This window comes from Echinococcus granulosus (genome assembly GCF_000524195.1).
Source record: "Echinococcus granulosus chromosome Unknown EG_S00026, whole genome shotgun sequence".
Taxonomy (NCBI): Eukaryota; Metazoa; Platyhelminthes; class Cestoda; order Cyclophyllidea; family Taeniidae; genus Echinococcus; species Echinococcus granulosus.
In genome coordinates, this window is record NW_020170406.1 from 667,732 (window position 1) to 684,237 (window position 16,506).

At 37.1% G+C, this 16,506-nt stretch overlaps 1 protein-coding gene across 1 annotated transcript in view; it reads left to right on the top strand. All coding sequences in view use genetic code 11, as the record gives it.

Annotated features, from left to right (window-relative positions):
* Nucleotides 1-4,416: 4,416 nt before the first annotated feature.
* EGR_04309 (Plasma membrane calcium-transporting ATPase 2) overlaps nucleotides 4,417-16,506 on the top strand; it is a gene marked incomplete at both ends in the record, with an annotated part of 45,336 nt that continues 33,246 nt past the window's right edge. Inside the window, 6 exons of the mRNA XM_024493558.1 lie at nucleotides 4,417-4,708; nucleotides 6,445-6,570; nucleotides 8,153-8,302; nucleotides 9,187-9,414; nucleotides 9,462-9,679; nucleotides 13,404-13,658. Coding sequence (XP_024352066.1) covers nucleotides 4,417-4,708; nucleotides 6,445-6,570; nucleotides 8,153-8,302; nucleotides 9,187-9,414; nucleotides 9,462-9,679; nucleotides 13,404-13,658 — 1,269 coding nt within the window. The remainder of the gene's footprint in view (nucleotides 4,709-6,444; nucleotides 6,571-8,152; nucleotides 8,303-9,186; nucleotides 9,415-9,461; nucleotides 9,680-13,403; nucleotides 13,659-16,506) is intronic.

The window sequence follows — 16,506 nt, forward strand, 5'->3', positions numbered from 1 at the left end:
ATTTGAAAGTGCCGCACAGGTAGGAGAAATTAAATGCGGATAAGACCAAACTCTGCAACGGATAAACCCCAATTGGTTCAGTCAACCAAGAAATTGTACATCAAACTTTTGAGTTATGATTCTCTTGTTTTTAAGGACATTGTACTTGTAATGATGGTAGCGAACGTTGTTCTGCTAACCCCCATAATCAGATGATAAAAGCGATACTGCTATAATTTTGAATAAAAAGCGTGTGCGAAATAGACTTGGTTATGCCATAAGTCTTATACTTTTCAAAACTTCACTTACGCTAGCACAGTTTGAAGGCAATGAATTGCCACAATTGCAACAACAGTGGTTCCTTTACTTCAAGACATAGTTATTAGATTTTTCGCGTGTGTGTCACTACAGTGTCCTTTGACTTCTTTAAAGACGAAGAGACATACTGATGGAGAAGAATGTGTGACGCTGACTTTTAAAATTGCTAGGGGCTGTGAGCGTGGCTGGAGGCCAGCCCATGGGGAATGTATAGTTGCGGAGCCCTAAATGGTTCGTTACCAAAACCGAGAGTTAAATGAACAAGTAAAGTATTGAATTTCATATTCACATCATCAGTATAATATGTCACACAATGCAGCTAACTTTGCTACCACATTGCATTTACAACATGTTAAGAAACATCTTCATTAAGATTTTGTGCAGCAAAATGAATCAAATTGCTCCCATACTGCAGTATTTTGATAAGTCTTCATATTTTTTGGTTTTTCTGGTACTTTGTGGTCCATGCTTGACATTCTGCTGGGCAGCATAGCCTCCAACTCCCGCCAGTAGCTCCTAAGCCCCTGCATATGTTGTCCAAAACATATTCAGGCCTAGCATTATGATTTTTTTCGTAACTAGGAAATACTCAGGGTTCTACATTAATAGCAACGGAAAATAAACCCTACTCAAAGTACAAATGCCCAGATTTCTACTGCTGAGTGCTAAAATTTAAAGGAACGGAAGAAGTGCATAGGCGGCAGGTGGGACAAACTGTGGTGACTCCTCATAGGAAGGCTAAAAATGATGCCTGCCTTCGGCAACTACCCCAATTTCGTGTTATGTGGGAGTGTCTATAATTGACATGGCAATAGCGTGTCTGTGTATCATCTAGATAAGTTCTTTAAGGAGCCATCTACAACACATCTATATGAACATGTAAATGAAGGTAATAGACCACATCTCCCTCAAATCCTTACAGAAAGGGTAAAACCTCGGTAGATTTGGCTAGGCAGCGCTAAAATGAAAAACAATTGGATAGAGAAACAGACACGAAATGCTGCACCCGAATAATTATTTTGAATACATTTTTATTAAAAGACTTTGCTTAAGAGCACTGTTTTAAAAAATAGCAGTAAACTTGTGCAATGGCCTGCACAGTTATCCTCCACCTATACAGTTCCCAGACAGGACGGATATGGAGAGCCAGTAGAATCACCAACAAAGATCGATGATGCTGTGGTCAGATACCCTTTAAATTGCAGGCAAATTAGATTCCTGATGTAATTATTTCATGCGTATTCCTCTTACAGCACCGACTATCTTGTAATGACCGACGCATGAAGTTAAAGGAAGCAACGGAAACAACGCTCAAAATGAGAGGGGTCTTTTCAATGCTTTGATTACTTGTCAAATACTTCATTTTTGTTTTGTGAGCATTAGAGGCCAAAACTCTGTGTTTTGCATAGCGGCGCGGCTCCCGAACTACACCGGTAGCCTCATACCTCGGCAGTACAATCTCTGCTCTAGAATTTTTATTCCTTTCGCCTTTGGGAATGACACATGGCACTGCTTAAGGGCTAGAAATCTTGTCCACAGACCAAGTGTTAACTTTAGGCATCAAAATCATGACCAAGATTTAGAAACTAGGTGTGGTTGTTGTAGGTAATTTGAATTTAATTTAAGAATCGGATGCTTGAGTCGAATGCATAGATAGGCAGGATTTTTCACTAATTCTATTTGTAGCCCTCTAAAAATAATCAAAACCACTAATGGGTACTGTAGGTAATTTAAGTGCTCATCATTCGCTCCTTGGTAGCATGTAGAGATAGTGCCATTTGCTTCCCAAAAACACATATTAAACTTTGTTTTTTCCTTTTATTTATTCTTGCTAGGTTTCGTATGAATATTTTGCTTTTACTTAGTGATTTTTTGAAAGGTTTTATTTGTTTAAGCTTTTCAATTATTTATTTCTGGCGTCTTCAAGGATTTGGATGCGTTTTGGAACTAGGCCCATGTTTTCACTTACGTAGATTAAACGGATACATGAGCAAAAAACGAAGTACTCCGCTTTATAACTAGGCCAAAAAGAGTAAGATTTTTAGTGAAACAATTTTTTGGGTTTGCGACTGCAAATTATAAGAGACATGGGTAATAATTTCCTCCGGTAATCAACCCAAGAACTTAAGATTAAAACAAGCTAGTCTAATTTAAATTAATGGTGCACTTTTTTAAGCCTTTGCATTTGTGGAGGAAGTCTTTTTTTGCAGTAACATGCCTGACAAACCTACTTCATTTGTGCTCATTACTTTGGAAAATCTTTCGCATTTGTAAGTAGATGGGTGCCCTAAGTAGCCAGCAGTTTTTTATATCATTGAGCACCTATGGCGTATTGATTGCTTCAGTTTAATGCATTTTGGATTTTGATTATAATTTTTTTTGCTTTTACAGATTATTTTCACAATGGCTTCCAAGCCCCCCAAAATGCAGTGCACTCCACAAACATTACACTTTCTTATGGAGTTAAGGGGAATAGAGGCAGCAAAATTTATTGAAAGAGAGTTTAATGGATATGCCAGCTTAGCGAAATTTTTATCTAGTTCGCCAATAACAGGTAGTCAAATTTCTAAAGTTGCGTATTTTCGAAATCAAGCATTCAAGTTAGAGTTCTATTTCTTGCTAAAGTGAATGTTACAATTGGATATTGTTTATTAATATCAGCTGGAGGACTCTTTTAAGAATTGGCCAAAATTTTACAATGCATTGTGTTTATTTTAAAACAACCAACAATACATAATCGATTGACCTAAATAATACTAGAGGAATTTTCCTAGGATTAAATGAGTCCGAGGTGGAAAAGCAGCGCCAACTGTACGGAACAAACGTTATTCCCCAGAAACCACCAAAATCCATATTTCGTCTGGTCTGGGAGGCTTTGCAGGATATCACGCTTCTGGTTCTTATTGGAGCTGCAATTGTCTCGTTATCACTCTCCCTGTACATGAAATGTAAGTATTAGTTACCTTTACTCAATAGGGATTTTCAGATCATTATTAAGAGCATCACGTATAACGATCTAGAAATACATAAGTAATCATGCTTACCATTTTAGGAGGTCTTTAAGAGACCTTAGTTGATTTATAGCAAAAGAATAATGCGCATTTTAATGCATAGTTTAGGAGAAAGAACCAGCATTTTTGTACATTCATGAAAATGTGCTTCAGTAAAACACAAAATCATGTAATAACCTAATCAATAAAATGATGCTCAAGCATTAAATTGTACTGCAATTTATTCGAAGCAAATACATTTCGTAATAGTTCTACAATGGACCATTTGGGTGTATGGCATGGAACATCCTTTTTGCACACTTGAGCAATTTAGGATTATACAGTGTACGAAACACAACTGATCCAAGTTACTAAACACATACTTTAATATACCTCTTTTTTTGATTTAGCAAAAAGTGGAAGTTTAGCCTAAATAGTTTTTCATTTTTCGTGGTTTTGAGATGCTTTAGAGCTACTATACATACCTATTTATTCAGAGGGAAATAGGTATTGCCCAGCATCGAAGTTAGACAATTTACGATCTGAGGTAATAACGCGTTTGAGTCTATCTTTAAAATAGAGAGAGGATATCTGTCTGAACCCTGATAATTAGAGACTAAGAAAGTGATAACTTGCCTTCCCTAAGTAGGATCAAGCAGGTTATCAACTCAAGTTTTAAAATGGAACCCTCCTAGATAACTGGTACTCATTCTGATAGACAGAGAGTTAAATAATATGCAGTGTTCCTGCAAAGCGCGTAGCTGGGAGGGTTTCATATATTTATTATTCCTTATTTCCTTTCTATTTAAAACCTTAAGCAAATAATTACTGGTAACTGCAGCTGAAGGTGTATTACAGATTGATGTGTTTTCCATAGTTGAAATAACTTGTTTTAAATGCTGAGGAGCGAATACTTCGGTATTCTTCAAAGAAATGTTTGCATCTTTACCAAATTTAATGTAGTAGCTTAGCATCCTAAACGCATTAATATTTGATTATCGCTTAAGAATTTCACCAACGTACAAATTTATGACTACTTCTAGTAAATAAGCAAAAGGTATTCGAAGTTATAAATATGAGTAGTTTGTCCATAAACAAATAATTGAATATCTGAATATGTATGCTGTAAATGCTTTATGATAAAATCACCGACCTATTTTACTCTGCAGTCAACCCTTCCCCTAATCATGATGGAACCTCAGAAAACGAGACAGGATGGATAGAAGGTGCTGCCATACTAGTGGCTGTCGTTGTTGTGGTGGTCGTGGTAGCAGTCAATGACTGGCAAAAGGAAAAACAATTCCGTGGACTTCAGAGTCGCATAGAGGCTGAACAGAAGTTTACTGTCCTGCGTGATGGAATAATTAAGGAAATTTCCATAGCTGATATTGTGGTTGGTGACCTCTGCCTTGTTAAATATGGTGAGATATTGCAGTTATCAATCATAGCGGTCATCGGATGATGTAGTAGTGACGACAAGTGCAAATCACTTTTTTCTTTAAAAACAATCCCAAAGTTGCAATAAGATTCGAAGAAAAGTCTCGCTAAGGTGTGAGCGTGTCACAAATATTAAAAGAGTACACTTTAGAGGACAATGATGGGGATTACTGTATAATTCCTGCTTTACTAAGGAATGGCGTTTGCGAAGGTGCTGTTTTGTAAGGGCTATCAAACTTCGGGCCTGAGGTACAATCACACAGTGAAAAAAACATCACTAATTGGCAACATCAGATTACCGAAGCTCAGAGTATGTTAGACTTTGACCACTGTTAGATTCGGATTTTACCGTGCCTATAGGGAACGATTAACAAGTACAATTTCTTAGCATGTTAGTGACAACTTCAAATACGAAGTGTGCCATTAAATTGCAGTTAGAGTGAAGAAAAATAATTACCACGGCTTCAACTTGTGGTTAAATCAGATCATGATTTGTACTTACCTCGTCAGGTATGCTTAAACACGGAAGTGATCGTATTTTCTAGTCCAAAAGCAACTAGCAAGAATTAGTAAAGTAGGAATTTTAAATTAATTCATGGTTTTATCAATAACGCCTTAACCTGATCTGCTAATCAGAATGAGAGTGAATAAAATAAACTTTAACTTCTTCCTCTGCCTACTACAATAATAAATTATTTTATAGAAAGGTCTCGGACCATATGTGCTGCTCCATTTCCTCATAGGCCCTACAGAAGTGTCAAGGAGGTAAAGAAATTTTTAAATAATATCTCTAAGTCGATAAATTCCCAGCGAGTACTAGTCCGTACGGATAAGATTGCCTTCCTACTCTTTTGCGCTTCTATGATTAAACGAGAAGGGATTTTTCCCCTTAGAGGAATCAGTGTGATTTAATGAACAAAAAAGTGTGCAGATCACAGATTAGCGTTTCAGACAACTACAGAAACTCAATGTAGGGATTGTGATGATGCTTAAAGGCGGCCAGCCACGGAGAGAGCCATTAGTCTTTACAAAATGGCCCCTAGAGACTGCGGAGATCCGTGCGGTGTTCAGACTAGGTTTGGATTATCTACCTTTGGACCCAGCATTGCCGCTACTTTCCCCGTAGTTGGCATTCAGTGGAGGCCAGAATGGTTATACTAACATTGCAGACCTGAAGCCGGCTTTGGTATGGCAATACTAAGTCCAGAAGGTGAAGAATCCTTTAGTAAGGTGATCAGGCATACAGATGTACTAAAATTCTTTCAAATATTGATACGTATTGGAGAAATCTTGTAAATTTATCGTAACTAGTGATTTTCAAAATATTTGCGTTGAATGAATGCAGACTACAAGGGCAAAGTTAATTTACTTATTCCAATACTGCCCACATTATGAATCTTTAATCATTATTAAATTGTAATGAAAAGGGTGAAAAGTGGTTTTTGAGCGGGGAATAATTACCAATCCTTCCATTTAAATTTTTTTAATTTAAGGCTGGTCATTATCAACATCGTCATCAAAAATATGATCCGAATTAAAGTTCGGAAAAAGGATAGCTAATTTCTAGGTTATGCGACTGGAATAAAGCTGTAGCGAAATTTTAAACAAGTTACTGTTGACTTTTCATTGAATACGTCTGAAGGTTTGATTAAAAGTGCATTCCGAAACACTAAAGAGAATTGGAAATATTATATGAAAGCTAATTATTTGACTTTCTTAGGAGACCTTTTACCCGCTGACGGGGTGGTGATCCAATCCACTGACCTGAAAATTGACGAGAGTTCCCTCACTGGCGAATCAGATCACGTGAGAAAGAGCACAACGTTGGATCCAACACTGCTCTCGGGTGGGTCTCTTTCCATCATGCTATAATGTCTTTATTTTCTTAATACGGAAGTGTATTGTCGGTGCTATTCACAAAGCTACCATTGAGACATGGGCATAAAAGTGGTATCATTAGTAACTTAAAGAAACACTGGGAAGTTACCAGCCTAAGTAGCATGGAGACTGAATCACGGAGGGCTACAAGGACCCAAAAACTACTATAATTGACAAAAACGAATGTCATTTTTAGGAATAATTTATTCTTTTAGGCCTCGCAAAATGATTTTAAATCTCACCACGGAGATTTCGGACTTCAAAGGCAAATGCATTTCATCCTCTAATTAAAAGTGCGATCCCACAGTGAGAGCTTCTCCAATAGCAATCGCATTCCATTGAAACATTTACCAAAATCAAAAGCACTTAATTTGGATTGCTTTCTGGAGGGATTCTCTCTATTTTCTTCCAGTTTCATTTTATCCACTAAAGTCATTCCGGAAAAAATTCTAACATTTTTGATTAAACATTCGATGCACTGTTTTGGTCCCTTAAATGCTGGTTTTACTCCATTGGTGGCCATGCTGTCTGACTTCAGATTTGGGTAATTGCTACAGGCCATCTTGAATTCGGTGACCACTCTGTCGTTTGTAGAGATCCACAACAAATGCACTCCTTTTACGACAGCGCGGTAAAAACTATCATGCTCTTGCAAGAGGTAAAAGATTCAAACAAATCGTTTGGTGCTGCTAATAATTTTGTTATCCCTGAAGCCCCTGAAAAGAATAGAAGTGTGCAAATGTCTTCTCCATCCAAAAAAATTACTACCATTTGTATTTTTGAAGGTGGGAAGAATGTTGGTGTAATCCCAAGCCCAAAAGTGTGGATCACGTTAACCATTGTCTACGCATGCGTGCTCATAGTCTATAGAAGGCAAGACCTATTAATAAAACCCTCTAGGCAATAAACACGTGCACACAAAAATCGGGTATTCGGTTAACATTTACTGCTGCGCACTTTTGGCCTCATGTGAAACCCACCCTTCATTTTCTGTCGCGCCTAAAAACTACTTTAACAACGCTAAATAGGCACCTTTCCTAGACCTGAAGGGAAGCGCTTTTACATTTTATCCATTTAAATACTAGATTTCATGCAGTGATTTGCTTGAAACGCACTTTATTATCACGTTGGGATATGCGGTTTTATGAAATATTGTGGGTGCGGGAAACATAAAGTTCGTTTAAAAAGCAGCTGTCTCTTTTCGTCGATCAACAAGACCTTTTTTCTATAACAATTATTTGAGTGATTAAGACCTCGCCTGGACTCCAACAACCAATGATTTTTGTTGGCAACAGGGGGGATTTATTCTTAGACCAGCAGATCATATTTTCTGCAGGAATTTCCACGAGCATCTTCCAAATGCCTGCCATCGGCGCAAGCAGCTTCTATTTGATTAAATAAACACCATCTTCTCATACCATAAATCTGCTCGTAAAATTGTTTTGATGTCAGAATATTGGACACCGGTCTTTAAGCTTCAAAAGAAATCTATTTTATTAAAATTACATGCGCTATTTCTGAGGTTGCAAAACGAGTCCATTAATTTCAAGGAACCCACGTAATGGAGGGTTCGGGCCGGATGCTGGTAACCGCGGTGGGAAAAAACTCGCAAGCAGGAATAATCTACTCCCTCCTCAATAATATGCACGGCGATCTTCCAGAAACAACTCTCCAGCTAAATTCTATCAGCAACACCAAAGGTAAGCCAGTCACCGTCACTTTGTTGTCAAATTTGCACTCAATCTTCTGCCTTCTACCTAAATTCTCAATCTTGTAGGGGAAAGTGCATTAGCGCCTGTCAGCTTCTAGCCCAAAAAACTGGGGAGAATAAGGGGAATGGACTCTAATTGTTTAACCTAATAAAAATTTCTAAATTGTGGAAGTTTTGTAGTTCAGCTCCATCATCTGGGATTTTATACAGATCCGGCTTACAAATCCGCAATGATGCAATATTCATAAAATTCCTTTCAAATAGAGCAACGAAGTTTGCTATCGAATGTGTAGTTCCTCAGTATACGGTGAATTTTCTTCCTCTCTTATTAACTGACATACATCGCGGCAACGCAGTTAGAAACATCGTGGAAATTCATCCGATTCCCGTATACCTCCCTTCTTATAGGCAGAAATCATGATAGTAAAGTAACGTTTCTTTAAATGTTCAATGTGCCTCCTTCTTTCAGCTTCAAAATATGCACATTTTGAGGGCATTACTCAATCGAATTGCGAAAAGGTTTAATTATTGTTACTAGGAAGTGCTATAACCTAACCTAGTCTAACCTAGACATCGGTAAGAAACACTATCAAAAGTCGAGGCGTATCATGCAGATTTTATGGCATATAGGTACAAAATAGCTGACTTGCAGTTCATTTAATCTCTAGGATATTATCGTTGAATTTGAATGGGCTAAAGATATACCAGTTTTTTGGCTAGATTAATCCATCCTAGGCACTTTAATCACTACTGCTTACTTAAACACCCTTTAGTCAGATATAAAAAATTAAAACAAGTTAAGCTTAATTAATTTAACCCACTTTTCCAGATAGATATTCAGACACTGTTTCATGCCCTCTTTTATCTTTTCAGGCACGTTGGATACAATAGTAGAGAAGGGCGCAGAGGACGCTTCAAAGGGTAAAATTTATCTTTTGCTCTCTAACAGAGGTAACTGTTTCGTTGCAGGATATGAAGAATGTTTGCCTACAGCAGTAGAAATTACGAAGCCCAAGGAGAACAAGTCCAAACTACGGACTCGTGAGATGTCCGTCCTGCAGTTGAAGTTGACCAAACTCGCCATTCAAATAGGCTACGTTGGTGGGATGACATCATTTCCTGGTTATTTTCTTTCATTCTCTATTTAGGCACAGTTTTGGCGGTGGCTACAGTAATGATTTTAATAATCAAATTCTGCATAATCGAGTTTGGCCACAAGAAAGAAGCCTGGAATACGGGCAGACATCTGAAGCATTTCATCCACTTCTTCATAATCGGCGTCACGATTCTTGTGGTTGCTGTGCCTGAAGGTCTTCCATTGGCAGTTACTCTCTCTCTCGCCTATTCGGTCAAGAAAATGATGAAAGTATGTAACCAGTGGAACTAAGGTTTACTTTAAGTTATTGCTTCATTGAATGCTCTTATCACGAGGTCGTTAACGAGAACTTGGTGTAATAGCTGAAGGAGTCCAATTAGACTAATCAAGTGGGCTTCGTCGTAGGATCCTGCGATCCAATCAGGGGAACCACTATGTGGAATTTTACCCAGAGGCTGACCCTCCTATGCACATAGCCCGCATAACATCATGATTTTTTCTACCTGCTAGGAAAGGGAGCATTTTCGTTGCTGGTGTATGCATAGGCAAATCAAGTGTGCCTTGATTTTATCATGGAGGATGAGGAAAAAGATTTTTTCCGGTATTGTAGAAAACAACCTAATTTTGCTTGAGGTATCTTAGTGCCAGAATAAAAGAACAAAAGTTTACCTTTTTAGATGGTTTTATATGTGCGTACTCGTTATCTTTAAATCGGTTGAATATTTCAAATTTGTATAATGCAAATGCTTCACTCAGGTATATTCCACGAACTTTGAAATGAGCAGTGAAATATCGTGTTATGAACACTTACTTAAACCATTAAGGCTTTACCAATTTGAAAAACAGAACTTGTGGTCACATTTCCTTCGAGTTGTTTCAATCAGAAACAACTTTCAAAAATCTATTCGATGCAGTGACAAACTAGGATGATTTCCATGCAGAAATTAGAGGTGCTGTATTAATAATTTCAAACTGTACCGTAAAGAGTTACACTTTTATGTGATTTACTCGCAAACTAAATTTGCACATATTGGGGCTATTTTTGAGAAAAAAACAAAGGAATGGGGATTATATACTATGTAATTTTGGATGTTTTTTACAAATAATCTCAGCAAGACTAACTTGTGCGATGGAAATTGCGGACTGAGTTTAAAAATTTATTGCCTAGGACTTTTCCCAAGACAAACTCATTACTGTTGGAATGAAACAGAGAAAGAATTCCCTACTTTGATACGTCTTCTGCCTTGCAAGTTTCACCTGAATTAAAAAGCTGGATCTTTTTCCAAACTCTGAATTATTGATATACCAAAGACAGTTAGGTAAATTATATCACGTAGGAGATTCCCTTACCTAAAGACCCAGTAAAGAAAATATGACCATCATACATTAACTAGTATTTACTCCTAGTTTTCAGCCATCCCCATTTCCTGACTTCGGCCGTGCATTTCGAGCCAAAGTCACGACGACCACTCCATCATCTAGGACATTTTGTAGATAGGTTGGACATTGATTTCGTTCTTATATCCCCCCCATAACAGAAAAAATGAGTAAAACATTTGTTTTCTCAGTACAACGGAAGGTGATGCGTAATGTGCCAAAATTGTAAGGCTAAATTGTCAAAAAACACATATACAGTGTTTGTAAGACTCGTTTATAGTTCAACGATAGATATGGGAGTGAATGCACATCTACCTGGAGGCTTTTAACTGATTATTTGGAAAGATCCCAAGGTACCCTATGTAAGATGGTGAGGAAGGTAAAACAGTGCTTGTGGTACAATGTACCATCATTTTCATTTTTTCCTATGAAAAAGTTTGGCGCACAAAAGTATCAAGTCAGCTGCACGCAACCTTCTCACACCCATTGTATCCCATGATGGATCATAAAGGCCACAGCTGGTTAGTAAGGAGAGTGGAGGAGTATCAAGACCTTTTAAGAATCTAAAAAGAAATCTCTCAACCTGTAAATGCAATGCTTATTTTACACACACTAAGTTTGGCTTATCTGTTTTTATTAATGCACTTTGCGACCATTGCAATGCTCTGATCCCCGAAACTAAGAGAAAAGAGCTTTTCCTCCAGTTCCCCTTATCATCCCCCTAGAGTTTTTCAAAAGGGTTTTCTTTTATAAGCTGACGATTGTAAACAACTTTCTGTGCAAATAAGTTTATAGGGTGAGTGGTTTTACTTAAATAAACTCTGCACAGTGGTAGACACTTTCGGTTATCTAAACATATTTTGCATTTAACAACAAGGTATACTGTCATATCATTATAAATTGGTAAACATCAAAAGACAGAAGCCAGTTTCCCATTGTTTATTTATTTTGCTCTCAAAATGCATTGGTTGAAGCCGAACGGGTTTTCTTGGACCTTTTTTCCCTGATCTTGTCTGCCACGATGGAGTGGGTAGTGATTCCTAAATACAATGATTTAATAATGAGCAGTTATATAATTCTTGGAGATTTAATTCTATATCTCGTTTACGTTGATTACTTAATGGAAACAAATTAGGTGTTTCCTAATGTACAACTACACGCATTGTTTTAAACCGTAAAGACGTAAATACTTTTCAATGCTAAACTATAAGAAATGAGCCTCACCTTCCCGCTTATTCTTGCTCTAATCAGTGAAATTTTCAAAACTTTGAGAAATTGCGGAATTTATGGAAGTATTAGGTACTAAAAATGGCCAAAATACTCATATATGATTTCCCAGTAGGATTTCAGCTCTGTGTCTGTGGAGGATTAAGGGAATTGACACATTTTTTGATGAGATAAGCTTTAGTCTTAAATGAATGGTGACTTTTTCACAAAAGACATATTGGAAGAGGTAATAAGGAGGAAATCCTTGCAGAAGCAAATTTTTTGTAATTTTAGGTGTTGAAAATAGGACTTGCCATACTAATTGCTTTCCGGATGCTCAGCAGAATTCTAATTATCAAGTTTTTAGAAAACTGATTCCTTTTTAAAATGGAATAGTAAAGCAAAAATTCATAACAATTAGTACAAAATGGTGCCGTACAATCTCGCCGAGTTTTCGAGGGACAAAGAAATGAGCAAAAGGTTACACTAGTGTTCTCTGATAGAATTAATCAAATCAGTGTATGGCGCTTTATTTATGTACAGAAAGACAAATTAATGTGTTAAGGGTGACATTTTAAAAAGAGTACATTATTTCAAAAGCTAAGGTAACGAAATTACCTCTTTGAAGGATAAAGAGATTCCGAATTTTCTTATCCACTTTACTTTGACAATTTCTTTTTTAAGATGTCTGGCTTCCGAATCCTTACCGATGACGAAGGAAGTCATAATACTAAGGCAAAATATGCATTGCCGACTTACAGAAGGGCTGAGGAGTTACTACTGGCATGTCCCGGAGATCATGCAGCCCAGCAGAAGTACAACCAAAAAGATTTAAATGCCCGCTAAACCAAAACGAGGAGGCAAAATTAATCAAAGTACAGCACTAGTTTTGACTATCAGCGGGAAATAATGTTGAGTTCTACTTCAAAATCAAGATAGCTTCATACTAAAATGACTGAAAAAGTTCATCAATGGTGTTTGCCAAGCTTCTGCTGTTTAAAGGCGTTCGTGCTCACAGTGAATGTTACTTCTTATCCAAATACAGCAGAAGCAATGTAGCGAATGGGAAAGTTCGGATTGTATAAAGCAAATCGCTATTTGTCCTTCTACAAATTTTTCGATGCCGAGTCTAACAATGCCAAAAGCTTATGAAATTCGCTAAATTCTTAATTACTGTTGAACATGATGTTTCCAACTAGGGTTATTAGTTTTAAGGTATCACGGTACTAATAATTAATGAAATAATTAAGATTTTGCCATCCTACTGCAGGGACGATCCCTTCATGATCATTGTCCCTCCGTTGTCATTTTGTGTAACATAACCCTATCGGCTGTAAATTCGAGTATGATAAAATTATCAACGCATAGAGGAAATACATTTTAAGCAAAGACATTTCGTCCTTGATCCCAGGATAATAATCTGGTTCGTCATTTGGATGCCTGTGAGACAATGGGGAACGCGACAGCCATATGTTCAGACAAGACGGGAACCCTAACCACCAATCGCATGACGGTCATAGAAGCCCATTTTGTGGATCGGATTATCTCACTGCACGAACTGGAACATCTGAAGCAGTCCGATGTTGAGGGTCTTGTGAATGAGAGCGTCCTGCGTAAGCTCGAACTCGCCATCGCTGTCAATTCCTCGTACACGTCTCGGCTACTGGTGAGTTAGTGACGATAATGCCTACATGTATTATCAAATAACCTTTAAATGAATGTTTAAAATTTAGCCACTATGGGTTGATTTTCTTTTCCAATAAACAGATCGCTGGTGATAAATGCTGTAAACATAACTTTTTTAGGTGTTTTATACTTTGAAACTAAAAAAATAATTTTGTTGCTTGGAATTTCTTTGCATCAACCCCCTTTCAAATGATATCCCAAAAAGTTTTGCACTTTAGGATAAAAAAATGAGAGAGCACAAAAACGGAAATTGTTAAGTCTTGAAATTCGTCCACAACATATCGATGGAATTTGGAATTAAACGATGGAATAGGGAAGGTTGACTGTCAAGGATTGTAGTTTAATCATGAGTAAACGATCTAAATTGAAAAACAAACTATTTTAGGAGCTAGATAAAGCTTTGCTGTTACAAGTTAGTTGCTGTTAAGCACTTTTTAACTCCTTACATAATATTGTAGTAGACAAAAAATAAGAGAATTTAGAAAAGTGAATTCAACATATGGAACTTGAAAAGTAAACGACTGTTTAGTGGAGAACTAGTTACTTATTCAGACCGCATTTCAAATCAATTTAGATCAAAAAAATACTGAATACTTCTAACCTTTAGACGAAAAGTTAGTTTTTGGTCCAATTCTATCCAAGTTAATTCATTTACTGCTTTCATCGCATGCGTGTATCATGGGCATTATTTTATATTTTGTGTTGCAAGCAAACTAGTCGTTTTTTAAACAAATCAACAATTGCAAAATGTGCTTGATCTAGAGGTGATTACATTTCTTTCCGGTTTATTGAAAGGGACGGTTGGGGACAACTCACTTCCTAATTCCAGTTGTCACGGCGAAATGAAAATAGCAATACAAAATCTGTGATTAATGTCTGGAGCCATTATGGGTCTAAAATAAAATCTTCGCAACAAGTCCAACGCTATAAGGGATATTGTGCTGAGAAGCAAAGTGTCTAGGAGTTTCTCCTGAGACAATCACTATTGCAATTTATTTAGATAATTGGCTTCGGGACCCACTGACTCAATGATATGTCGAATGAAAAGCGGTTAAATATTGGAATGTGTAAAATAGATTATAAAAGCCAGCATTGATGTGACAGTTTCCATTCAGGTTCAAAGCCCGTCTCACATCTCGTGAATTTTTTAGTTACATCGTTGATTCATTTAGGATGAGCGATTAGATCTCTGGGAATTATAAAACGTCTGCAATTATTGCCGGAAAGTGTTTACAAATTTGTAACTGAGGCATCTGATTTGAGGTTTTGCATCAGACCTACATAGAGTTTGGTTAGGAGGGTTTTTGTATATTAACGTATTCAGGTTTATGCAGAAATGGTCGATTTTTAAGAACACTTTTTAATTAATCCACAAGAATTAAGGCTACCGCTTGGAGAAATGTTACAGAATCTTGCGACAGACTTGAGATGCGGATTCCTTATTTTCAAATCAAATATGTTAATTTACTCACTGCACCTGTGTCAATTTCGCATATTTATTCTTTATTTTACAGGTTTTGTTAATAACTGTTAACTTCACAATACAGATAAACAACGTTGGGAGAGAAGTAACAAAGACTGTCGTTTTATGCGCTAAAATTAGCATAAACAATTTTGTAACTTCTTGCTGTAATCTACTAAAAGGTTTCAGTTTTGCATTATTGTAAAAGTACTTTCCGGACCTTTTCTAAAAACCCTCCGCCATTCCAGAATATAGTGCACAGGCTGCTACCCATGCGCTTCATTGACCTCGGCCAAATGTTCTGGCTTTCGAGAGATTGGCTATTCATACCTCAAGGTTCATGACCGATTCCCTAAATTATGATAAAGCCTTATAAGCCATCTATTGCTTCATAGATACAAATTCCTAATTTTTGATTCTAAAAGAACAATGATTGTAAGCATTTGTGATTGAGAGTGGTTAACAATGGACCAAAGTACAATAGATCTTTCCCTCAGACGAGCAAATAAACTCAGTAATGTTACTGTCAAGGCATTGACAGTTCGCCATACAGATTAAATTTTAGCATATTCTTCCTCAAAAAGTAGATTAATCAAAAATATAGGTGGGATATCTTCTTCCTATCTCAAATAACCACTTACATGTGTAGATTTAGTCAAACGTATTACTTATATGGTTCATAAACTTGTATATGCCCCATGTGAAGTCGATCATATTCGAGCTAAAATGTTCTCAACTGGCATATTACGATTTGTAACAAAATCTAGAAAACCTAGGAAAAAAGGCCAACCAACTATCTTAAAACGTGGAATAGAAAAAGATAGCATTTATTGTGTGTATCTTTAAAGTGCAAAGGGATGGAATGTGCCCACATTTCGTAAGGATCGATCGCACTACTGCCAAATATTCATTATGCTCGTAAAATGAACTTTGTGGCCATATTCTCCAGGCACTTTACGGACAAAAATAGTTCTATCTTGGAATTTTGCATTCCCCAATTAACGGGGATGCATTGGTACAACCTTGCAGTCAAAACTGATTTGGGTTATAGGAAAGTACCATGAAGGTGATCAGGCACCAGACCGAATCAGGTATGAAAGGGGGACATCCACTGAAGAGTTCGTGCGTTTGCAAAAACGCCGGCTTATTTGCATAATAAATTGTAACCTCGCCATGGTCTGTACGCATCACGTAAAAGAGTGTAAACTTGTCAGTGGACAGCGTCTTTTCGCGTATATGTGATTGATGTCTTCCTCTTTGGAATGCTATCACACTCCTAGAGCATAAATCATAACCTATGCTAAGGGAACCCTCAGACGACTGTCCATTGTGTTATAGCCCACTAACAAATTTGTTAAAAATGGAA